Genomic DNA, 25,351 nt, shown 5'->3' with positions numbered 1-25,351 from the left:
CAGCTCCTTGGAAACCCTATGGGGCAGTTCTACTTGGTCCTATAGGGTCGCTATGAGTCGGAAACAACTCGACAGCAACAGCTTTGGGGTTTTTTTCTTTCTTTCTTTTTGGTAAGTAGTAATACTTCCACATTGTTAACAGGGACATTGGATGTGTAAATCGGTCTTTATCTTACAGTAGTAGCAACTCAGTACAAATATACTTCAACAGAAATATAACTTCTAACTTTTGAATTGTGAGTCTCATTTGCTTTGAAACAACCAAACAGTGGAAAATTTGAGTTGTTTAAGCAGGCAGAACATAATACTACAGATCGTATCTTGGATTTGAATTTCACATAGGCCTATTCTGTTTTAGGGCTAGAGACTGCACCCTAGCAGTCCTCACAGTGGTGTGGTGCCACAACCATCTTACAAATATATGCAATTATTCTCAAGTGAAATCAAATGAGAAAATAGTTCAGTACAGCTTATAATTAGTGTATATATGGGTTTTTTGGGATGAGGGTAAACTCAAGATTTGTGTGTCTTACTAATGACTGAATATTATCTTTGGATTCTAAGCTAGGAAACCCTGGTGGCGTAGTGGTCAAGTGCTACGGCTGCTAACCAAGAGGTCAGCAGCTCAAATCAGCCAGGCGCTCCTTGGCAACTCTGTGGGGCAGTTCTGCCCCGTCCTGTAGGGCCACTATGAGTTGGAATTGACTCGACAGCAGCGGGTTTGAGTTTGGTTATTCTAAGCTAATACATTTACTTAGTAAAGATCCATAGTTAAAAACAGTGCTAAGCAATATTTAGTAATTTTATTAATCTTATGCAAATAATGCTTGTTTTCATAGTAAATCCATTGCTTACAGTGACTGTTCTTACTTAAGATTCAAGGGCATTTACTTGCAGAACAGGTATAACTTAGGTAGTGGAAGTACAGGTTTTCTTACCCACCCATAGTTGTTATTTCTGAAATGGCTGTTAACACCACCTGACAGGTATGGAAAATTCCAGGGTAACCAGTGACGGCATGTTTTTTTCTGTCCTCACCAAAAGCTTTAGCTGTTTCAAGATTCCCTCCCTGTGTCTTTTACCTGGAGTCCTCATGGCACAGTGGTTAAGAACTTGGATGTTAACCAAAAGGTCAGCAGTTTGAATCCACCAGCTATTCCTTGGAACTGCCCTGTGGGCAGTTCTGCCCTGTCCTGTAGAGTCCCTGTGAGTTGGAATGGATGGCAACAGATTTGGTTTGGTTTGTCTTCTACCTGGAGAGAAAGGGGCTAGGCATGACCTTTGGAAGGAATGTTTCTCTGGTTGTTAACCTAGATATTCTTGTTATGCTGGTATGTTGTAATCAATCTGGATCTCCTGTTCAGGGTTGTTGCTATCAAGCCAGCTCTGCCTCATGGCGACCTTATGATTAGTAGAAGGAACCCGTTGCCTGGTCCAGCACCAACTTCATGGTCAGGTATGTTTGAGTCTGTTGTGGCTATTATTCAGAGTTTGTAAATTCTTATTGGTTAGTGGAAAGATTGTCATGGTTTGTGACAAGGCAATCACAGAGCATTCATATATATTCATTGTTCTATATTTTAAGAATGGGTCAGTAACCTGGAGGCTTTATATCACAAGCACAGATAGCCAGGGCTGTTTGGAGTTGTGGTTCTAGGAACTGTTCAATGTTAACTTTAGTTTAAAGGTTTTTAATGCCTACTTAAGGAGCCCTGGTGGTGCAGTGGTTTAGCACTTGGCTCCTAACCAAAAGGTAGGTAGTTTGAACCCACCAGCTGCTCCTTGGGAGAAAGATGTGGTAAAGACACAGCTTGGAAATCCTATGGGGCAGTTCTACTCTGTCCCGTAGGGTTACTATGAGTTAGAATCCACTGGATGACAGTGGATTTGGAATGACTGCTTACCGTGTTTTGAAGTATTGCATGGCTTAAGGTGAAACTATAAACTATTCTTTTTAAGTTTTGATGTATAAGATGTGAAATATGTATGACTAGAGAGGAATTGAGCTGAATTAAATGTAAAGTGCTTATTCATCATTGGAAATTATAAACTCTGCCTCCTTGAAAATGTGATCCTGACTTATTAACTGTGTAAGCCAGTGCCTTGGATTACTAGTTAACATGTGGAAGGCTCTCAGTGAATGAATGATTAATTGAGTGAATGACTAGACCTGCGTCCAAATGTAGGTTTATGTCTGGGAGACCTTGAGGTAGAAATAAATAAACTTGGCATATTTTATTTTCCTTAGTAACTTGCTGCTTTTCCTCCTGATTATAAATAAGCATATATGTACGTACATAATTAACCTTGAACCAGCTAACCCTCCCTCTAACAATATGAAAATGACTGTTTACTTACAGAATCCGGTTCTTAGCATTTTTCCTTTGAGCTTAATCTCAAATTAGGGTGAAGTAATTTTTGAAATGTCAGTAATATTCAAAGGGAATATTTTTCTTTTAATTTTCAGAATACAATAAATCGAGGTATCTCTCTGATATGAAATCCTTAGAATGGAATATTGGAATATATTTCTTGAAGTTGTATGTTTGCCTTAAAACCAGAGCCCCTAGAAAACACACTCATCTTCAACTGTCTAAAACATTAAAAAAAGTCCTTATAATCCTTGTCGTATTATTGTGTAGCTCAGAAAGCAAGTATCTGCCCTTTTGCTACCCAAGGCATAAATGTCTTATTGGATAATACAGATAATGTGTTCGTTTGGTTAAGATACTATGTCCTCAGGATGTTCCAGGGTGGAAAATATTTTAAAATATAACATGGTTTTATATTCAGGTTAGAAACACACTGCATACTTAATACAGAAACTTGGTAAATACAGTAAAACTGAAAAAGGGGGAAGTTGCCACTAAGCAGGAAGAATTTTATTTTCTTAACTTCGCATTTTTTCTTTCACTTCTGTCCAGTCTAAAAAGTAAGCCTTTGAACCGTAGAGAAGGAAATTATAAATACTTGAGAGTAAGATATTTAAATTCAAAATCTGTCTTACTTTTCCTTAAAATTTAGCAGGGTAAAGAATTTTAGTAGTTGTCTTGGTTATCTAGTGCTTTTATAACAGAAATACTGCAAGTGGATGGCTTTAACAAAAAAATTTTTTCTCTCACAGTTTAGGAGGCAAGAAGCCTAAAATCAGGGAACCAGCATTGGGGAAGACATCCTCTCTCTGTTAGCTCTGGGGGAAGGTCCTTTTCTCTTCAGCTTCCATTTCCTGGTTCTTTGGAGATCTCCATGTGGCTAGGCATCAGTCTTCTCCCATCTCTGCTGCTCACTTGCCTGTTTAATCTCTTTTTTATCTTAAAAGAGATTGACTAAAGATACACCCTGTTTGTGCCTCATTAACATAACAAACATAACCTAATCCTCATTAACATAACACACAATCCATTCCCAAATGGGATTATAACCACAGGCAGAGGATAGGATTTACAGCATGTGTTTGGGGAGACACAATTCAATCCATAACAGTAGATAAAAATAATAGAGGTGAATTAAATGCTGATAAAATAATCTACCTCTTTTACCATCTTTGCTTTGTTCCAATATTAATTTGCTTCCTGTTACTCAGCTTTTCTATCCCAGATTGAGGGAATTGATGAGGGTATGTGCATTGTGTGATGCCTGATCACAGTTTGACTAGCACAGTCTGGAAGTGGGTTGTGCAGGATGAGAGAGCTCAGCCTAATTGCTCTTCCTGCATCAGCAGCATCTATAAAGCATCCTGGGAATTGTTCGCCCTACGTTCAGAGCAGCTGGTCACATGAGCCTGGATTTTCAGTTCAGTTCATTAGTCAGCCATTTTGGTCAACACCCTGCTTACTGCGCACAACCAATCCTATTAGAACTCAGCATCCCGGCTTATCTGAGCAGATCCTGGAAGTGATTTCTGCAGTTCAGGAATTTTTTTAAAGCTAAATTGAAAATTTAGGTTTATTTTCTGTTTGCTTTTTTTCTTTTGTATTTTTTTCTGCACAAAGAAGGAGGATTCTTCACATGCAGAAGCCAGTTTTCTGAAGCCAGCTAAGGCAGCATCAGCTGTGCAGTGTTTAAAGCCTATAGCTCAGCTGAATAAGAGGGTAGGGAAGGGAAGATAAAAAGAGAAGAAGCTGGGAGAAGACAAGCATCATTTTATTTGGCGATGTGGTAGGAACTATATGAGAAAAGAGAGTATAGAATTGTTTGCCTTGACCAGTTGGTTCTTAAACCAGAAGATTTTTTGTTTGTTTTTTGTTGAAACCTCCCCCATCTTTTTTCCTAAAAGCTTTGTTTCAGAGCTTTGGGCTTGGGATTTTTTTTAGTGAGGAGGTTTTATTTATTTCTGTGGGGTGTGTGTGTTTTTGTGTGGTGTGTGGGTTGTGTGTGTTGTGGTCCCAGCTGAGTCATCATGTCTGCTCTGACGCCTCCGACCGATATGCCAACCCCCACCACTGACAAGATCACACAGGCTGCCATGGAGACCATCTACCTTTGCAAATTCCGAGTATCTATGGACGGAGAATGGCTCTGCCTGCGAGAGCTGGATGACATCTCACTTACACCTGACCCAGAACCTACCCATGAAGGTATGGTCAGACCCCATCTTCCGGCATCTCACAGCATCCTCATTGTTACAGGAGGCTGGGTGGGTCAGGGAAAGGTAGGAAGAACCTATAGACTATTAACGCGCCTAAAACCTTTCATCCCTAACTACCAGCCAGCTCCCCCCATCTCACTTCCTGGCGGGGGGGGATTTTCCCTGCCCCCTGAGATATCCTTTCAAAAGATGCTGGTGCTTATTTACAGCTCTTTGTCTTTAAGCCTCTAAACAGAACAGTGGAGGTCACTTACCACATCTCATCCTGATCGCTAATGAAAAAGCTTCTAATTTTGTTCATACATTAAAATATTGTACAACTTGTAGTGATTCTTAACAGAGTAAGTTAAAAGACAGCATGAATCTAATTCTAGAGTTGTAAATGCTAAAGGGATATCCTGTTATAAAGATATAATGTTAAATAGGCAATAACCTCTAGAAAATACATGATAAAACATTATTTTTTTTTAATTAATATGGACTTTTAGGTTAAATGAGAAAGCAGTTTTACATCCAGTGCTTGTTTAGTAAATATGGAATCCAGCAAAAGCATAATGTCTTGAAAGGGTTAAACCTGATTAATATGGTAATCCCTATCTTGGCCATTGCTTTTTATAAGTTACTTGTGGTCACTATTATGACCCATTTGAAATTTCCACTGTTAGTACCTTTGAGGCCTTTGTAGTGGACTTTTCCCCAGAACCTTCCTAGATTAAGAGGAATTTTCGACTTCTCCTTAATTCTCTTTACTCAGTACTGTACGAAAAGAGTTGATTTGAATCATTTCTGGAAATTGTTTTGTTTTTAATATAACATGGTGGCTTTTTAGCTAGCACTTATTCCCTACCCTGAAAATAATGAAGATAGAAATGCCCAGATAAGAGGAGAAATTCTTCATAAACATCTGCCTGATGTTTAGGTGTATCTGTAAGGCAGAGGGCCCTAAACTGATGGGTCAGAAAAAGTGCTTTCTTGCCCTTGACCTTGTGTTGCAATCTTATCGTGACTCAGATTTCACCCTTTGTGTCTGTTAAGGATTTATTTTCCCTTCCAGGCTTAACCTTGAGAAAGTTTTAGAAGGTTAACATCACAGAACCCAAAGCATTAGTTTGGGATATGCCTTGAAGACAGTGTTTAAGTAGTTTTTAAGACCTTTTGAACCTTTTAACAATTGGTTTGTCATTTGGACAGCTTCTTTCACAGTAAGTTTCAGAATGTGCTGAAGAGTCAGAAAACATCAGCTGAAACTCCATACAATACTAGTACTGTTTACTAGAATAGCCAAAGCTTTAAGAATCATCAGGGAAGAAAAATATATTTTTGGAAGGCTACCAAGAATTGTTTAGCAAATGCCTCAGTTTGTACATTTTGTGTAAAAAAAAAAAAAAATTCTGTTCATTTTGAAAGTCATGCAATGTGAAATATTCTCCTATAAATAAATATCAGTTTGTTGGTGTCTCAAAAATAATTTCAAACAATTTTTAGTACCTTGGATACTCTTTTTTTTTTTTTGAGCAAGATTCCTATGTGTAAACAAAAGTGAGCTCTCTGGCTCACACAAGCATTTGCAGCAGTGCTGCTTGAACCCTTCAGCAGATTGCTCAGTAATATGAAAAATATATGACAGCTGCAACCTCAGGTGTAAGTGACACATCCTTTGTTTAAAGAAAACAGACAAATAGGAAGTTTCCAGGACCTATAAGAGGATGTGGAGGAAAATAGAGAAATGCTAACAACGAATTTTGGAATTGTGCCTTAAATTGACCAGAGAAGCAATTGTTTCACATGATTAGAAATGGAAATTAAAAAAATAAAAAATCACAAGCCCAGGAAAGAATGTATAGGTATAGTAATTTAGGAAACCACATGGAGAGCTTTACGTGGATCTTATTACCTTGCTGTAGTGTCTGACTCTGAATGCCTGAGCAGTCATTTGGACCCAAGAAATGTGTGTTTTCAGGTTAATACCAGTGACAATTGTTAGGCTTAGTTTAGCTGTAAGTAATTAAGTTGTGGTCACCAGGCCAGTGATGAGGTGAATCTCACCTTGTTGACCTAATGGAGAGCCTGGTACTTAAACACATGGGAATATTCACAGGATACTTTCTGGCTGATAATAGAGAGAAAGACTTCTGACCACACATATCCTGCAATGAGGACCTGACTTCCACAGGAGAACACGGGCAAAAAGCATAAGATGGTAATACAGACTGACAGTGTGTGGTCTCAGCAGTATAAGCTTTGTAGTTTCCAAGTTTTGTTTTCTGAAAACAAAATTCCTGCTCTTCACTGTGCAGCACATACGGTGCAGCACACACACTGTGCAGCACATCAGTGCTTATTAATGGTCGGTGAGGTGATCTCTTTAAAAAAAAAATACACTTTTTCTTAAACTAGCATGAGCAAAACTACAACTTTAGTTGTAAGTAGATTTCCCCTAAAGAGCCTAAGATTCTGCAGCAGAGGGGAGTGATCAGGAAAGCCTTCATTGAGAGGCTTGCACTGGACCTTGAGAGATAACTAGGTGATCAGAAGGCAGAAAAGGAGGAGGGTGTTTCAGACAGTACACAGGGAGCACATTGCTAGCTAGGAGCATAGCATCCTGTGTTTGGCATAGCAGGGTGCAATCCTGGAAAGACAGGTAGGGTCTCAACTGTGGCAGGTTTCCTGTGACCTATGGAGAACTGTGGACTTGATTCTCCATCTAGGAATAACATGAACAAAGATTTATATTGTGGAATAATCACTCTGGCAGCAGCTTAGAGGATGGATCAGAAGGGTATAAGCCCTTCAGGGACCCTTACCAAGACTATAAAAAATGGTGCTAGTAAGAGATGATAATCCCAAACTAAGGCAGTGAAAGTGAAGAGAGAACAAAAGGAACGGTTATTTGAGAGGCATAATGCACTGGATGCTAAGTGGCTGTGGAGTTGGAGGATGAAGGTGAGGAGGCAGCTAGGATGACTCCCAAGTTTCTGGATTTCAGTCCTGGGTTATACTCACCAGAAAGGAACAGAGAAAGAAGAGTGGGTTTGAGAGGTTGGGTCCCTGATGCTAACAGATTATGATTTAACTGTAGGAACAGTATCACTTCATCAGATTAGCTTTACACATACCCCAACAGAAGCATAAGTCAGGTTTATTCTTTTCCAAATTATATACTTTGGGCTTGGTCTGTACTCCAACTTCCATTAAGAATCAAATCCTCACATTTAGTTGGAGGGTTCTAGTGAGTAAGATTTAAATGGACATTCAGATCTGAGAAGACGACTCCCTTTTTGTCACATTGGCACTGGAGGACTAGCTTTGTGTATGTACAACTCATTTTTCATTTTCCTGATGCATGGAAATGACCGCTCAGATTCTTTGAGTCGATTTTGCTTATTTTTAGTTTCTGAGAGCATAGTAGAATTTTAAGGTAAAAGAACTTCTAAACTCTAAAACACCATGGAATATTTAGAGAATATAGGCCAGTTGTTTTTCTCAAGAATGGAAACAAAACACCTGTTAGACTTTTAAGCATCATTGTAGTAATTTAAGAATGATTCCGTTACTGAGATTCTTTATAGTTATGATTTTTTAGAAGTCCTGTGTTCGTTTGTTATAATTAACAATTTGTGTTGATTAAAAAAAAAATTTTTTTTGACACTTTAAGAGAATCTTTAAAGAAGGAAGTCCAGAGCCTTTCAAGGTTTATCTCGTATGTCATTAAACCTGAATTAGCTTAAAAGACAGCAGTAGTTGCATTTCAAAAGAGAAAATGGCATTTTGTATACAGTGAGACCTGTGGGAGCCTGAACTCCCCAGGACTGCGTTGTTTTTCTCGCAAGTTTTCCACCTTTGACAGGGTGCAGTCTTAACAATTTTCTATCACTCATTTTAGTGGAAAATATTCTAGTTTTCCTTCCCTGACAGGTTTCCACTTTACACAGTTTCTGGCTTTCACAGATTTTACTGTGTTACTTTTACTTAGTAAAGTGTTTTGTAGACGGATTTTTGCATAGGATTTATGGTCTAAGTCAGATTGCTTACTTGTTCTTAAACTAAATGTACCATTTTTAGTCCAGTTTTCCTTTTTTTCCACACCCCTACCCTCCTGTATCGTTTTTGGGATATTTTTGTGGCTTGAATGACAGGCAAGTTAAAAAACTCAATTTAAAGTAATTCTTTTTTTCTTATGTCTTTATTAAAATGGGTCTAAGTTGAATTTTTTTAAGATTTTTTTTTCCTGATTATAAAAGGATGTTAATTGTGGGGGATTTGGAAATTTGTAAGTAGAATTTTGGCATAAAATCCAAGTGATCATGAAGAAATCTGCTAAATACCTAATGAGTCTGTTTAGAATTTGGTGGATATTGGACTGTGGAAAACTGTGGCTCTCGGTATAGGGATATATCTGAAAACTCATGACTTGGGTCTGAAATGCAGTTATTGTTTTACATAGAGGGTTTAGTTTGAAAATGCTAGCAAGTTTTGGCTTAGGAAACTCAGTTACAGTATTCTCTTAATGGAGAATAACAAAGAACAAAATGGGATTTCTAGTAACTGCTTAGAAGAGTCACTTTATCATTGTCTTAAATCAATTTAGGCATCTGGTTTTATAGCCTGGAGTTTGGGGTTGATTTAGCTGTTCGTGCTTTCAGCTGCCATGATGGTCATTAATGTAGAGCTAATAGTGGCTAAAAGCATATATTTTGTATCTTGGATTTGGAGTTAGTCCCGTACCCTATTACTAAGCCATATGACCATGGAAGAGTTACTGATCTCTCTTGGCCCAAGTTTTCCTCATCTTTTAGTTATACCTACTTCATAGTACCTACCTGATGGTAGGCTGAGGGGATTAAATGTGATAATTTATAAAACCCGTTGCCGTAGAGTCGATTCTGACTCGTAGTGACCCTACAAGACAGAGTAGAAGTGCCCCATAGGGTTTCCAAGGAGCGGCCAGCGGATTCAGACTGCCAACCTTTTGGTTAGTCAAATGCTTAACCACTGCACCACCAGGACCCCAATTTATTAAAAAAAAAAAAGCACCCTGTAAATGTTAGCTAATTGCATTAATGGTTGTTCATGGAACAGTAATTTCAGCTTCAGTAGTTTAAGCCACATTCACAAATTTATTTACATTTTAATTTATATTCCTGTTTTTACATCGAACCTTCTGGAACAGTATTCTGCAAAGGTGGGTATTAGTAGTTTAAATTCAAATTTTAGCATTGTCTTTTCTTGGACCTTTATAAACACAAAAATAATCAGTTAAAAAAATTCAGTTTTCAAAAATGTGTGCTTTTCTATTAACCTTTCAGGGATGGGAAATTTGACATCAAGAGGTGATAATCGATGATAAGTTTAATACACAAATAAACCATTTGGCCACCAAGGCAAATAGAATCTTTGAAATTATTTTTCAACTGAGAAAATCTTCTCAAATATAGACAATAAGAAACAGGCTATGAACAATGACATATTGGACAGACACATTGAGACAAGAACCTTTGCTCACATCTTTGATTTTTTTTTTATAGAGAACTACGTGATGGTGCAGGATTCATAATGCTATTATCATTGCATCACTCTGTGATTTTTCCCTGGTAGTTACACTGCGTGGTATTCATTTAGAGTAGCTGGTATTTATAAAAAAAAAAAAAAATTTTTTTTTTTGGTATTTATACTGTATTGTGTAAAGAGATAACTTGTATGAAACATCTATGGTTATAGTAATTGCAGTGTACTATATGCAAGGAATTTGTTTTGATCTATTGAATATTGGTCAGGAATATTTATTGGGCATCCCTTAATATATAGTCCGGTGAGCTCACAGTCAAGGTTGAGGAATGAAACAAAGATATCAGAGGCTGCTGTACAATAAGTGTTGCCAAAGGACAATTCCACTTTTTAGACTTGGGACATGGAATTCAAAGCAAGATAGCACTTAGTGTGACCACTTTTCCTAAAGGATAGTGTGGGTACAGATTTGGATCAGGTTTTTCCAATTAATAGGGAATGCGCGACTGTATAGAAATATAATAAGCAAGGAAAGAGCCTCTGAAGATGAAATGGAAAGTCTTTGCATTCAGTGACTATGGAAAATGTCTGGTGCAGAGAAAATCACTACTGACATTTACTAACATACTTTTATTCAGTAATGATCACTGCACACTAGTACAACCCCAGCCTGCCTGGAAACTGCATATGTTTAAGGTACACGCCCCAGTGAGTATGTTGGCAGGGGAAGCCAAATGGCTGTTTACCAAGAGATTTCACAGCAGGAATTCATTACAGTCTAGTGCAGGGCTTCCAAACGTGGGATTCATGAACTCCCAAAAATTATACATAAAATTTTGTATCTGTGCAATTTTTTTCTGAGGGAAAAAATCCTTAGTGTCTTTTAGAACTTCGGAAGAAATAAGGAATGTTTAGTAAACATGCAGTTTTTATCATTATAAGATCAGACCCTCAGCCCTTGATTCAACAAGCATTAAATATCCTGCTTGATGCCCAGCACTGTGTTAGGTCCTAGAATTACAGCACAGTGAACAAGCCTGGTCCTCTGTATTTTCTGAGCTTATTGACAAGTACAGTGTGGGATGTTTCAAACAAGTAAAATGGCAGTCCTGTTACAGTGCAATGATTACAGGAGGGAAAGTCCAGAGTGCCATGGGAATGTAGAGGAGGGGCAGCAAATCTTGTCTTGGGGGACTCCAGGGAAGATGTCCAGTTGAAGTAGTGTTTGAGTTTAAGGCAAGACCTGACAAATGTACAGGTGTTACCTAGGCATAAACTAGAAACTGAGGTGTGGAAGGGATGGGGAAGAAACAGCACATGCAGAGACCCAAAGGCCAGAACTGAAAGATTGTCAGTGTGTCTTTTCAGCCCTTTGCTTTGTAGTAAATTTTACCTTTATTAGAAATATTAATAGAGTCACATGCTCTATTAGGGACAAAAATATTAGAGGTTGTGATGAAATAGCAGTGTTTTCATCCTCTTCTGGTTGTCCAGAGGAGTCCTGGTGGCACAGTGATTAAGTACTCAGCTGCTAACCAAGAGGCCGACGGTTTGAACCCATCAGCCGCTGCATGGAAGAAAGATGTGGCAGTCTGCTTCTGTAAAGATTTACAGCCTTGGAAACCCTACGGGGCAGTTCTCTGTTCTACAGGGTTGCTATGAGTTGGAATCGACTTGGCTGCAGTGGGTTTTTTGATTGGTTGTGCAGAATATTAACTTTTTAACACTAAAAATGTGAAATTTTTTAACTGATTAATCTCATTACGCAGTGATTAAGTTCAGCTTGTGCATTTTTGTAGTTTAATAAAATAAGCATATATTAAACCATGTAATAAGTGAATTTTAATAGGCCTCTTAAATAAGACTTAATAAGAACTGTTTTTCCCTCATCAAATAGAAAAATGAAAACAACTATTACTCTTCATATTGAATAGCATAAACGTGTAAATTTGTGGCTTGAATTCCTGTTTTCATTATGTGTGACTCCTTCCTTAGTCTTTTGATGATGAGCACGTGTTTCTTATCATAGGCATGTAATGCTCAGAAGTTCTTAATGAAACCACTTAACTGAAAAAAAAAAAAAAGTTGATGAAAAATCAAAGCTTCAGTTGTTTTCATAAATTTGTTAATTGTATCAGAAATAGCACTTAGCTATAAATGCCCTTTCTGTGTTTAATAAAACACCTGTGTACACACACAGGTGTGTGTGTGTGTGTGTGTGTGTAAAATTACATAAACCAGATTTAAGGCATCTGGTTATTACAGTTTTCTGTTATGATTAAACAGCAATCGTCCGTGTTTAGGGCCTACATACATGTTTAGGATGTAAAGACGTATATATGTTTTCCATTCCCCAACAAAGTCTCCATTTTGTCTTTCATTTTCATTTCCACAACTGCTAGGATCTGATCATGTCACCCACTTTTCAGCATTTCCCCAAACCCATGTCTTCTCTATACTACTGCTTCATTCTTTGTACACTGCCAGATGAGTCTTCATGAAAGTCACTTTTCATTCTAGTACAAGAGCCTGTTTCAGTTTACCTTCTGTATTGAACATAGTTGTTGTCGTCAAGTCACCTCTGACTTATGGCAACCCCATGTGTTACAGAATAGAATTGCTCCATGGGGTTTTCAAGGTTGTGACCTTTTGGAAGTAGGCCTTCAAGCCTGTCTTTCTAGGCACCTCTGGGTGGGTTCAAACTACCAGCCTTTCAGTTAGTAGTCCAGCTGCTAGTTAGCACCAGCCAGGGACTCATTTAACACAAAGTATTCCTGAAAAAGTGGTGGTGGTATAGCAGGAGGAAAAGCTATCATTCATTGAGCAGTTACTTGGTACCGGGAAGTTTGCTGTGTCATTTAATCCTCACAACAACCCTTTAAGCCTGGGTACTGTTATTGTCACCAATTTATAAATAATGAAAATAACATTTGGAAAGCTAGCAAGTGATAGAACAAGGATTCAAACTCAGACAGCCATGGTTCAACCCATATGCAACACTCCTATGCTAGAATTCAATGAGTCCAATAACCGACTTGCTTGTAATAAGGGAATTCTCCTTCCCAGTCTTTGGTGACATATTTCCAGCAGTTTTGTATGTAATTTAACACAGCATTGGAAAGCTTAAATCCAGTGAGTATCCAAATAAGGCCAAAAAAATAGATTGTCATCAATTAAATGACCTGACCTTTTTATGCACTCATTTTCTTTTTCCTCTTTCTACTCATTTTTATAAAATATGTATATAATAATTGTGCAGACACAGCCAAACAGCAAAAGTAGTACACGAAATTAACCTATCTGATCTCTACATGCTAAATGTAATATGTTTCTCAAGCTGATGTACAAAAATGATGTGAAAAGCATTTTGTGATAGCAGCGTGTTCATAATTAGGGATTGCTTGAAATAGTAGCAACACTGAATCCTTAACACTGCCAAGCATTGCCATACCCTCCTTTAAGTAACTTTATATATCCAACGTTTTTTCAGACTCCTTTTCGATATACTTAGTCCTGCCAGGCTGTTGATTCTGAACTTCACCAAAACTCCGATTATTCTCGTCATACTGTTCCCTCTTAAGATTCTTCACTCCGATACTACGGTAAATCAGGAAAGGGAAAGGACTCCTGACTCCTTTCACTTGTTTAAATGCACTTGGAATTATTCTCCAGTTATTTATTTGATGCTTCCTTTATAAAAAGTATATAGGAATTTCTTTGGAGCATGACTTGACTTTTCCATGTTTCAGAGGGCCTCTTACTACTGTGTACTGTTTATGGTCTGTGCCCAACAAACTCTCGATGAACTCAGTAATGCCCTAACCCAAAAACCAAACACATTGCCATTGAGTCGATTCCAACTCATAGCCAGAGGACAGGACAGAGTAGAACTGCCCTATACAGTTTCCAAGGAGTGGCTGGCGGATTCAAACTGCTGACCTTTTGGTTAGCAGCTGAACTCTTAGCCACTCTACCACCAGGGCTCCAATAATACCCCATAACCACAGAAAATAATTCATTTTAAAAGATAACATAATGCCTTCCATAGTTATTTTTAACTAGTTACAATTTAATTTATGGTTTCTGTTTTTTTAATTTTCTTCTTTTTTTTTTAATCAGCTATCTCATTTTTCAGACTCAATGTATATTATTTGGGAAACAGTAGTATAATGTAGCTGTTTCAAATAAAGTAGCTTTTTTTTCTTTTTTAATCTCTCTATGAGTAAGATTTAGTGCTGATGAAGGTATGTGTAAAACTCAGGAGCTCTGCTAGTAGGAGTGTAAATTCGTACAGCTCTTGTGGAAATCACTTTTTCAGTGTGCATCAGGACCCTTAAAAATTAATTCCCAGGGGTTATGCAGCCAAAGAAAATAATCAGTGACACATAGAAAAAGTTTATGTATGTATATTTGTCACAGTATTATGATTTATAGTAGCAAAACCTTGACAGCAATTTAATTAGCCTAATAAGGAAATTGTTCAATAAATTGTAGACCACTTATCCAGCAACCATTAAACATTGTGTTGTAGAAGAATGTATAATGGCATGGGATAATGTTTAGAATATAAGTTTAAAAAGCTGGCCCCCAAGCCACATATACACTGTGGTCCCAATTTTATTTAAAATGCACGTGAGTAAAAGGAAATGTACCAAAAAAGGATCATGGAATTACAGGAGATTTTTATTATGTTCCTCATATTTCTTTACATCTTCAAAATAGCCTACAAGAGGATTTAAAACAAACAGACACACAAACCTGTTGCTATTAAGTGTATTCCAACTCATAGCAACCGTATAGGACAGAGTGGAACTGCCCCAGAGGGTTTCCAGGGAGCGGCCGGTAGATTTGAACTGCTGACCTTTTAGTTAGCAGCTGAACTCTTAAGCGACTGCACCACCAGGGCTCCACAAAAGGATATTTTATTATAATCAGAAAATAATGCTATTTTTTAAAGAAAAAAAGCTTTATGATAATTATAGGAGCACAATCATCCGTCCATCGGACTCATTAAGTACCTTCCGTGGCAGAGTTTCACATACCCACAAGCAGGAGCAATCGCTAGAAAGTGGAGCTTCTGCTTTGGACTGGATTTCCAGTATGCTTTCCCCACATTTCTATTAGATGTTTGAGTTTTTTCAGGCCACAGACCTGTGTTTGTTTACCGGGATGCTTTGTTTTCTCAGCTGCTGGAACGCTGCATGCAGTGCACAGGTGGCTCGCGGTATCTAGACTTGGAAGCATTTTCTCCAGCATTTCATTTTTTCCTTTCCTAAGAGTTCTGAAAATAAAACCTGGATCACCAGGATTCTCTTTTTCACAGAATCATGTTACTGTTTTTTGCTTTCGCTGTGGCATGCCCCCGTTAATAATCTGCCCTTGGTGAGATTACTGGAACATTTGTTGCCACCAGTCTGGCTAGACTGAGATATTCTCAGGTTCTCTGTGTTGTGGTTACGTTGCGCACAAGGCAGTCTTTGTGAACTTCTCAAACGGAGAAGGTCGTAGCTTTTAATACCATCTCAGAAGCCTACAAAGCACAGTTCTTTGGACAAGATCATCCCTTCTTGCTTCTCTGCCCTGAGAATAACCCAGCTAGCTACCCTTTCAAGGTAAGTCTTACCCACCTTGCCTCCCAGGATTTTATAAAATCCTAAGTCTGAGTGAAAGTATCAGCCGATACTTGTACCCTGATCTCTATTTAAACCACAAAACAGCTGCATTATGTCTCTGAGCCTGATCATAATTTGTGTGCTGCCTAAACCAGCTTTCTCCTTCCTGGTTGAGGTCTACTTTCAGTTTCTTCCTGACTCCATGATACTCCTGACCCGTGCACGCGCTGGTGTTTGTGCTAGTGCACTGTCATTAGTCATAGTGTACTTGGCTCTCTATTGGTGAGCCTTTTCTGGACCTTTCTTAGAACAGCTTTTGCTTTAACCTTAAGTTGTGCCTTTTTTAACGGAGTTCACATTAACTACTTTGGGTTATCAGTTTCTTATGTCTGAAACGAATCACTGAAATATTAATCATTTTCCAGCGGTAAATGCTGTACCAGATCAGATAGCTACTACTCAGTGATGGGGCTCAGAGTAGAGTCGGGCTGTCAAATTCCCAAGCCTGGGTACTTGTGGGACTTGGCTGGAAAGAGGACAAGTACTGTCATTGGAGAAGGCCCACAGTATTCCCTGCTCTTCAGTTATGTTGTGTTGTTTTGGTTTTTTTGGTGGCATATCTTCTTTGGGGGAGGGCAATAGTGGGGGGTGGAGAGTATGACGGGGCAGTGTTTCCCATCATGGTTCCTCCAACCTCCACCAATCCGCTGTGACTGCTCTGCAGTGCGTTTGTGGAGAGTAAATTCTAAAATGTGTTCTTTCGCAATTTTTGGTCTTCGAACTTTTCCAGAGAACAAATAGAAGGATTTGGTGAGCTTTGAAGCTCATATATAAGGCAGTGATACATACTTACTGCCAAATGGCCCCGGGTACATTTTTTTAATCATAATTAAATCTTTCCCAATAAAATATGTCAATATGGTGAAAATAATTTTTTTTTAGAAAATATCTTTAGTATTGTTACATATATATTTTTTAATGGAAATAACTTTTTTTTCTAGTTAGAACTGATATATTTGCATTATGAGTCATAGAATACAGGAAAGTATAACATACCAAAGAATAAAAACTCATCTAAAATTCTAACACCCAAAAATAACCACTGTTAAAATTTAGTAACCGTATTTCCAGATTCTTTTTTAATATATACACATAGAATTCACATTTTTTAAATAATTCTTTTTGTTGAGAATATACACAGCAAAACATACACCAATTCAACAGTTTCTGCATGTACAGTTCAGTGACATTGATTACATTCTTTGAGTTGTACAGTCATTCTCACTCACCCTCCTTTTCTGAGTTATTCCTCCCCCATTAACACAAACTCACTGTCCCCTAAGGTTCCTGTCTAACCTTTTGAGTTGTCAGTTTGATCCCATATAGATAGTTCTTAAAAGAGCATAATGTTCATAGCAGACATTCTTTACTAGCTGAGCTAAACAATTTTTTTGGTTTTAAGGGGTGACGGAACAGGAGAAAGGTGGGGTGCAGAACTCAAATTCTAGTAAAAAGACTGGACTTAAAGGTCTGAGACTGGAGGGACCCCTGAAGACATGGCCTCCAGACCCTCTGTTACTCCAGAACTGAAACCATTCCTGAAGCCAACTCTTCAGACAAAGATTAGACTGGACTAGAAGACATAAAATGATATTCGTGAAGAGAGTGCTTCTTAGCTCAAGTAGATAAAAAAAAAAAAAAAATCAAGTAGATACATGAGACTAAATGGACAGCTCCTGTCCGGAGGCGAGATTGAGAAGGCAGAAAGGGACAAGAGCTGGTTGACTGGCCTTGGGAAATCCAGGGTGGAAAGGAGGAGTGTGCTGTCATATTATAGGGAGAACAACTAGGGTCACGTAACAATGTCTGTGTAAGTTTTTGTATGAGAAACTAACTTGAACTGCAAATTTTCACTTAAAGCACAATTAAAAAAAAAGGGGGGGGGATATTTTTGGTTTAAGGTTTAAAGATTATCACAGGGCAATAGTTTTAGGGGTTCATCCAATCTCTAAGGCTGCAGAACAGAGTTCACATTTTTAAACATAAGATCATACCATGCCTGTGCTGTATGACCTGTCTTTTTTTACTCTACAATATCCTATATCAATAAATAGAAATCTGTATCATCCCTTTTAATGTTTTCAATTGTTTGGATATGCCTTAATTACTTAAGCTGTTATAGATGAGTTGTTTCTAAATTTCACTAATAGTTTTGATACCTCATTATGTGTGTAACTTGAACACTTTACCAATTTTCATTTCTAGAATTTGAATTTCTGGGTCAAACGGTAATGTGTTTAAAATTATTACACACATTGCCAAGCTGTCTTAACATTAAAAAAGATTTTTTTGAATAGTCTTGTATTGTGAACTTTCATACTTATTTCAATTTGATTTTGTCTTTTGCTGCTACAGTTGGTTGTGTTTTCTCACACTTTATTAAAATCTGAACTTTCCAAAGGATACAGCTGTGGTTTTGAAAGACAGTTGGTTCTGTGGCTGTGAACTGTATGATAATGTTTTAGCTCGTTTTTTTTTTTTTTTAAGCTTGTTGTTGTTGTTAGGTATTGTCCTGTTGGTTCCGACTCATAGCGATCCTATGTGCAGCAGAACAAAACACTGCCTGGTCCTGTGCCATCCTCATGATTGTTGTTATGCTTGAGCCCATTGTTGCAGCCACTGTGTCAATCCGTCTCGTTGAGGGTCTTCCTCTTTTTCGCTGGCCCTCTACTCTACCACGCATGATGTCCTTCTCCAGGGACTGGTCCTATCTTTTTTAAGCTAATGACTCTTAACTGTGCAACGAGAAATTTCTTACTTTTTTTTAGATTGCAAGGGTTTGCTTTTGAGAGGAAAAAGACTGCTGCATTTTTTTTTTTTTTTTTTCCTTTCTCCTAGAGCCATAAAACTTAGGGAGTGTATAAGATATACTCTGTTTTTATCTGGAATCTCTGTGGGCAGCAGCTTCCCAGCTGAGATGGTTCAGAGACTTTATTTTTGCCAGTGCAGCCACTCAGGCAGGAAGTCAGAAGGTCTGTTGATCACGGAGCCCCTTTTCCTCATCCCCTCACTTCCCATCAGGCCCTGTTCTCCCTAGTATTCAGACTCACCTAGGTGACTTAGGACTCTAGACTTAACCTCTCTCAAATCACAGTTCCTTTTACTGTGTGTTGTAATTATTTAGATTTCCTCAAGGGCAATATATATGAATATTTCATCTTTGCAAACTTCATGGCCTTTGATCACCATAGGCACTCAGTATTTGTTAAATGGCTCAAATATTGATCATGTGTTACTTTTTCTTCTTGATGTTTTTGTTTTTAATATGTTGTGGGAAGAATGAATGTTATTATGTTTTAATCCAGGCAAAGTATACTGAGGGCCACAAACTGTTAACCCTCGAAAAATGGAATGTGCTGGCACAGAAGCAAGAGTTGTCCATGCCACTATCCACCTCTTTGACTAATGTTTTAGATACATTTTTTGTTTGTTTAATTTTATTTTGGTAAAAATATATATAATAAAACTTTTTTGTATTTTTGAATAATTTGACATTATTTCGGAAGGCACAATTTTTATCTTTTACAAATCCCACCTTGGGGTTATAGAAGAACAGCATGGTAGCCGTTGTTTATTACAACAAAGTGTTGAGCATGCCAAGGTAGAGTGAAGGATGACTTTAATGAAATACAGACCTTTTACCTTTTGGAGGAAGAGCGTTCTCTTACATTAATTTCATCATTGCGACACCTGTGTAACTAAAGGGCCCTTCACCTTAAAAACAAAACAGGGAAGATGTTTGGCTGGGACAGAAGAGTGCTCTGGGCAGAACACACCAAGAGGATGCACTCCTTGTATCCACCACCCGTTCCTACCTAGGAACACTCCTGCTAGAGCTCTTCTCTCCTCAGATCTTGGAGGATTTTTATGTTTTGCTTTTTAATAAGGGAAGCTTTTATTTTATTAGGTAATAAATACATTTTCTGTTCAAAGAAAACGTAAAAGGGCAACATTCATCCTGTCGACTTCCTCAAGGTCACATAACGAGTCTGTAAAGCAGCTATATACTGTTGAAAGATTTTATTCTTGTGAATCTATAATCCTACAGAATATGTAAAATTTATAGCATATTGTCAGAAGATTGTAACACAGTGACATGGCAAATACATCTACATGTAATGTATTTTAACACCAACTTACTGTAAAATAATAGTGGTAATACTTACATTGTGCTTTTTCTGTGTGTGGTAACTTTTCTAAGTGCTTTATGTATACAGGTCCACAATTTCAAAATCCAGAAAAAACCTGAAAACGAAAAGCATTTTTAATAAGTTTGAACGTATTTCGTGGTAAAACCTGACCTAAACAGACTTGAGGTTTTATGTATGTGTGTATATGTACATGTATATGTATGTGTGTATATATATACACACATACATATATACATACACACATACATACATATCCAGTTTAATCTGAATATTCATTTATTTCCCTGCAGGAATATTAATGTGCTTGATTATGGGGTGCTGGCCCAGATCCTGCAAGGAGATAAGTAATATATATGTGTGTCCTTTTAACCTTTTTAAAATTTAAAAAATTCTGAATTAAAAGTACATTTGGCCAAAAAATATTCAAATAAAATATTTTGGACCTGCGTTCACTCTTTTATTCTTCATGACAATGCTGTAAGGTAGGTGCTGTTTTTAGCCCCATTTTACAGATGATGAAACTGAGTAAAAAGAGATGAAGTAACTGGACCAAGGTCATATAGCTAGTAAGGGGCAGTGCTGGGATGCCAGCCTCAGTTTTCAGGCTCTTGAGTTTGTTCTCCGAACCATCATGCTCTTCTGCCTCCGTTTATAAAGTGACTTGCTTGGAATGTTGACAGAAGCTAGGAATTTAACCCTGGTTTTCTGTGTTGTACTCTTGTACTTAATTTTTTAAATTGTTAATTTCTAAAATTTTGAATTGGGGGTAATTTTAAAGACTAACAGATAAACCTGCGTTCTTTCTGCATTACCTATCCTCATCTGGGTATCCTCATCCTGGAGCCCTAGTAGCACAGTAGATAAGCACTCAGCTGCTTATTGAAAGGTCTGCATTTTGAACCTACCAGCCGCTCCACGGGAGAAAGATGTGGCAGTCAGCTTCTGTAAAGATTAAAACCTGGGAAACTCTATAGGACAGTTTTTACTCTGTCCTTTAGGGTCTCTGTGAGTCAGAATCAACTCAGTGGCAACGGATCAAGGTTTAGGTCTTCGTCCTCATGTCTAACCTAACCAGATAATCTATATATATCTAGTTTTCAGAAAAGTTCCACTTTAATCACACATCACATTACTAAATCCCCATCTGCCTCCCGGTTTTCTGAATTTAAATTTAAAATTTAACTTTTTTTATATATTTGTAATTTCTTTGTGCATCTTTGTAAGATTACCAGAGTGTACCCATACAGCCCACTTACAAATCACTATACTACATCAGAACTAAAAATTAATCAATTTAATTACAGTGATAACTTAATAAACTAATAAGAGTAGGACAAAAGATAAATTCTTTTCCTAGATAATGATTCCAAGTTATTAATCACTTCAGATCCTATGATGGCCTCTGTGACAAATTTTTCTAGAAAGAAGGATATCCTGGACAAAATGTTTTTCGCCTATTTTCCCTTTTTTGTAATTTTTTACTTTTGAGAACTTCCGTTTATTCAGTACAAATTTACACATGTGAACTTCATATAACTTTACGAAATTAAGTATATTACAGTTGTGTGGTATAGTAGTTTCAGAGTTACTAGAGGATAAAGCTCCTCATTTTTTTGAATTCTCATTGGTTCTCAAAAGTGATCTTGCATCTTTTTTTTTTGGATCTTGTATCTTTAAGAGGAGAAAGTTTCTGTTATGTTTTGTAACCTTTGCATTCTTTCCTGTCCTTTTGCCTCACATGGAATATTCTGTGTGCAAGAACATTGAATTTGTAGTAAGAAGAGACAGTACCATACCTAAACTGAATAAACATTTGGCTTTATTGAATTATAACTGATTTGTCTATCTTCAAAGCAGCATCCATTCCTTTATTTTTGTTTTGGGGAAGGAGAATTGGTGGCAAGGGACAGGAAAGGTGTTTGGATTTTTAGTTATTTTATAAAAAATCACTAGTTTGCATCATGATATTTGTCCTGAGTCTAAAAAATATTCCCTGCATGTTTTTCAGCTTCACTGAAGTGATCAAAATAAATCCTAAATGAGGCTGTAGTACCCTTAGAATACAGATAGCCTAATTTTTATTTTCGGTGGAAAAAAACATTCATTATTCTTTTATGGGATATATGCCTTTGTTTCCTTTTACTTGAAACTTTGAAATTACTAATTGTAGTTTTCAGACATCTTTAGTGTTCATAGTTGCTGTCTCTGCTTAGTTAGTGTCCTGTCCCTCCTTGGGTATATTATCAGCCCTTTTCACTGTTAATCTCTGGATTAAGCAAAAAGAGTTTTGAGTTCTAGGGACCTCCCTTCAGTTACCTCTTTTGAAACTTTGTTTTTAATAGCACTTTTCTTTCTTGGCTTGCATGACATTTTATCTTTCTTTTCCTTTCTTTTTGCCGTTTGCAAAGACTCTTGGGAGGATTTGACAGATTTGGTGGAGCAAATGCGTGATGATACAGAAGGTGCGTGCCACACCAACATCTTTCAGCTTTTTTTCTTTAATTTTCTAACTGCTTTTTGATTGTTTTCCATAAGAGGGAGTGTCAGCTTTAGGTTTTACTTCCCATGGCAGTAACTGCAGTAAGCATGTTTGCCATGTTTTTTTATACAAGTTAGGTTTTTTCAGAGCCCTGCATTCATAATCTTTGTACCTGTGGTTCCTGGTAAAGTAGCATTGATGTATGTTTACGTTGCTCCTTTAGAATACTTAAGTAACATGTTAAAAGGGACAGTCTATCAGTTTTTTTTCTATGGCTGTTTTTTCATTTGTTGGGAAAGTGTAAATGTTTTTATCACCCATGTGAAAAAAAATAGGCATAGTTCTGTGAATTTCACAGGAATCAGAAACAAACAGATCCCAGGAATCTATGGTTTTGGTGTGGAATATGGCTCTGATTTGTAGGTTCCCGTGACATTAAAAGCATTGTCGTATAAATAGCCTTCCTTTCTGATGGAATTACATTCCTTTCTGGTAGAATTAATATTTTGAAAAGTAGCACATATATTCTAACATCTGCAGGCTTCCCAAGCCAATCATTGTTTCTTCAGTAACTGGCACCTGAGGTTTCAGAGAGCTCAAGGTGATTTACAAGTTTTATAATAAAATAGAAAAATTGGCTCCATTTTCCTGTATCATTTTACATTCTCCCATTTTCCCCAAGCAGCTGCAGTTATCCCTGGCTTTTGCACACTCCCCTACCACACATGCCATCTATCACTCTGCCTGGTCAGGCCTTTGCACTGCCCTCTGCACGAGCCACCCTCGTCCCTCTCTCCTGCTTTTTCCTGTGTCATCCCACCCAGAACACTTACGCTCCCTCCTTCCTTCCGCTTTGCTTCTTGCTCAACCCTTCAGTCTAGGTGGGAACTCTGCCAAGTGTTCTCTGACCGCCTTGGCTCACATTCATTTCTCCTTTCACTCAAGTGCTGCAGCACTTGGAATTTAAGGCTTTTTATGTGTTCTCTAATTCTTGTGTGTTTATCACCCCAATGAAAGTGTAAACTCCTTGAGAGTAGAGCTTGTCTTTAACTTCTTGGTATCCTTATCAGACCTGGGGTGGTACTGTCCTCAGTAGATTTGGTCATACTAGACACAGCCTAAAGGAGTCCTGGTGATGCAGTAGTTAAAACGCTCAGCTACTAGCTGAAAGAACAGCATTTCAAACCCACCAGCCACTCTGTGGGAGAAAGATGTGGCCTTTGGCTTCTGTAAAGATTACAGGATTGGAAAGCCTCTAGGATAGTTCTACTGTGTCCTATATGGTCGCTATGAGTCAAAATTTGACTCCACAGCAATGGATTAGACAGAACCAAGGCAATTTTTCTCTCCATAATAATGCCCAACAGTACCTTCTTCTTCAGCACTGTCATTGAATAAAAGTACAAATTATGATCCTAGGTTTCATCTCATTTCTTGTATGCAAGCTAACTTTGTGTTCCATGTTTGATTCTGCTTTTAATATAGCTGATTACATATAATTCAGTGAAAAAAAAATATCTATTTGATAGCCTTAAAAACAAACCAAAAAAGAAGGAATTGATTTATTAGAGTGTTAACTATTACATTAGCTATTATCATCGTTATGATCACCATTATTTACCAGGCACCATTTTTTTTATATAGGTTTAAGACTTAAATTTTGTTACTGTCTAGGATGCTAGAGAAAAATGCTACCTAAGAGCCAACATAACCTGTGCCTTTAAGGATTTCTTCACCATCACTCACCCCAGGCAAAATTTCATTTGTTTAATTGAAAGTTCTAATGCAAGAGTCATGTGTATTTTAAGAGTCAGCCTTCTCTTTTTAATTTTGTTTTTGCTGGAATTTTTGTGAATGGTTATTATAGTTGAAATCAAAGGGAAGTAAGATGAACTATGACAATGTAGTACGTAACATACCTGGAAGATGTGAATTGCTTAAGAACCTGTTTACAGAGTTTTTCTTAAAAAAAAGAAGAAACAAAGCAGAATGGGGCCAAGGGAAAGGATTTTACTTGTTAACTTTTTTTGAGTCCTTATTTCATGTCTTTTTTTCTCATTTCCTGGTTTTCTCAGTGCATGTGTTCACAGTTATATGAAATGCCGGAATTTTACTGTATTATGTAACTTAGAAACTTTGTAAATGAGTACTTGTAACAGGAATAAATGAGTTATGGAGTATTACCTACGCATAACAAAACAGCTCAGGGTCTTGGGAGGATCCTGGTTTCAGACTGTGAGAAAGCCAAAGATATATGTAGGCTCATCTTTCAAGAAGACTTTCACTGCTGAATTATTTCAATTCTATTTCCTATCTCTTATTGTCACAGATAGGAACACAACAGTTGGCCTTTGTATAGATGAAGTGTTAACACTGGCTTCCTGTCTCTTGGACAATTACTTTTAAAAATAAACTTTAGGAGGTTGCGGATTTGACCTATTGTGATTGTTGTTATGTGCCGTCGAGTTGCTTCCAATTCATGGCAACCCTATTGGACAGATTTTTTGCAAGACGAGACTGAAGCTTTTTGTGATGAACTGATTTCTTACAGTGATGCAGAAAAGGATATTAGTTGATTTCACATTCAGTGTGTCTGTAATTCAGCTAGTAGAATATGAGAAGTTTTCTTAGGGTGGAATTGTTTCCTCCTTGCAACGTTGATCAGTAATCTTGTATCTGACTTCATTATATGCTCTTAATTTCTGTCTAAAAAAGTTTTGAGACTCACCAGAAAAATTATGAAGATTAAATAAAATAATGAAAAACACATTATTACCTATTCACCTATTATAGGCCTTTAAAACAGGTCCTGTGAATTTGCAGTCACCAAGATTACTACCCATCTTTCTGAAGATTAAAATCATCTAGACATTACTAGAATTGTGAAAATATACCTGTTTGAAATATTACCTGCTCAAGATTGCTTACTGGTTCCTTGCCATATTTTCTTTTGATT

At 37.4% G+C, this 25,351-nt stretch overlaps 1 protein-coding gene across 16 annotated transcripts in view; it reads left to right on the top strand.

Annotated features, from left to right (window-relative positions):
* Positions 1-25,351, top strand: part of RUFY3 (RUN and FYVE domain containing 3) — an 88,383-nt gene that overhangs the window by 12,896 nt on the left and 50,136 nt on the right. For 11 of the 16 annotated variants that reach the window (XR_010322086.1, XR_010322088.1, XR_010322087.1 and 8 more), the window contains exons 1-2: positions 3,948-4,577; positions 22,325-22,378. The exons of 2 other annotated variants lie outside the window; for them this stretch is intronic. Coding sequence is in view for 9 of the 14 variants with exons in the window: in XM_064285726.1 (XP_064141796.1) it covers positions 4,400-4,577; positions 22,325-22,378 (232 nt within the window). In the remaining 5 variants the exon portion in view is untranslated. Of the gene's footprint in view, positions 1-3,947; positions 15,706-22,324; positions 22,379-25,351 lie in introns of those variants that run through there. 3 more of the 16 variants (XM_003414163.4, XM_003414164.4, XM_010594153.3) reach the window with 2 other exon arrangements.

This window comes from Loxodonta africana, chromosome 5, assembly GCF_030014295.1.
Source record: "Loxodonta africana isolate mLoxAfr1 chromosome 5, mLoxAfr1.hap2, whole genome shotgun sequence".
Taxonomy (NCBI): Eukaryota; Metazoa; Chordata; class Mammalia; order Proboscidea; family Elephantidae; genus Loxodonta; species Loxodonta africana.
The sequence above is the reverse complement of the archived record's forward strand: the minus strand, read 5'-3'. Positions and strand labels throughout refer to the sequence as shown.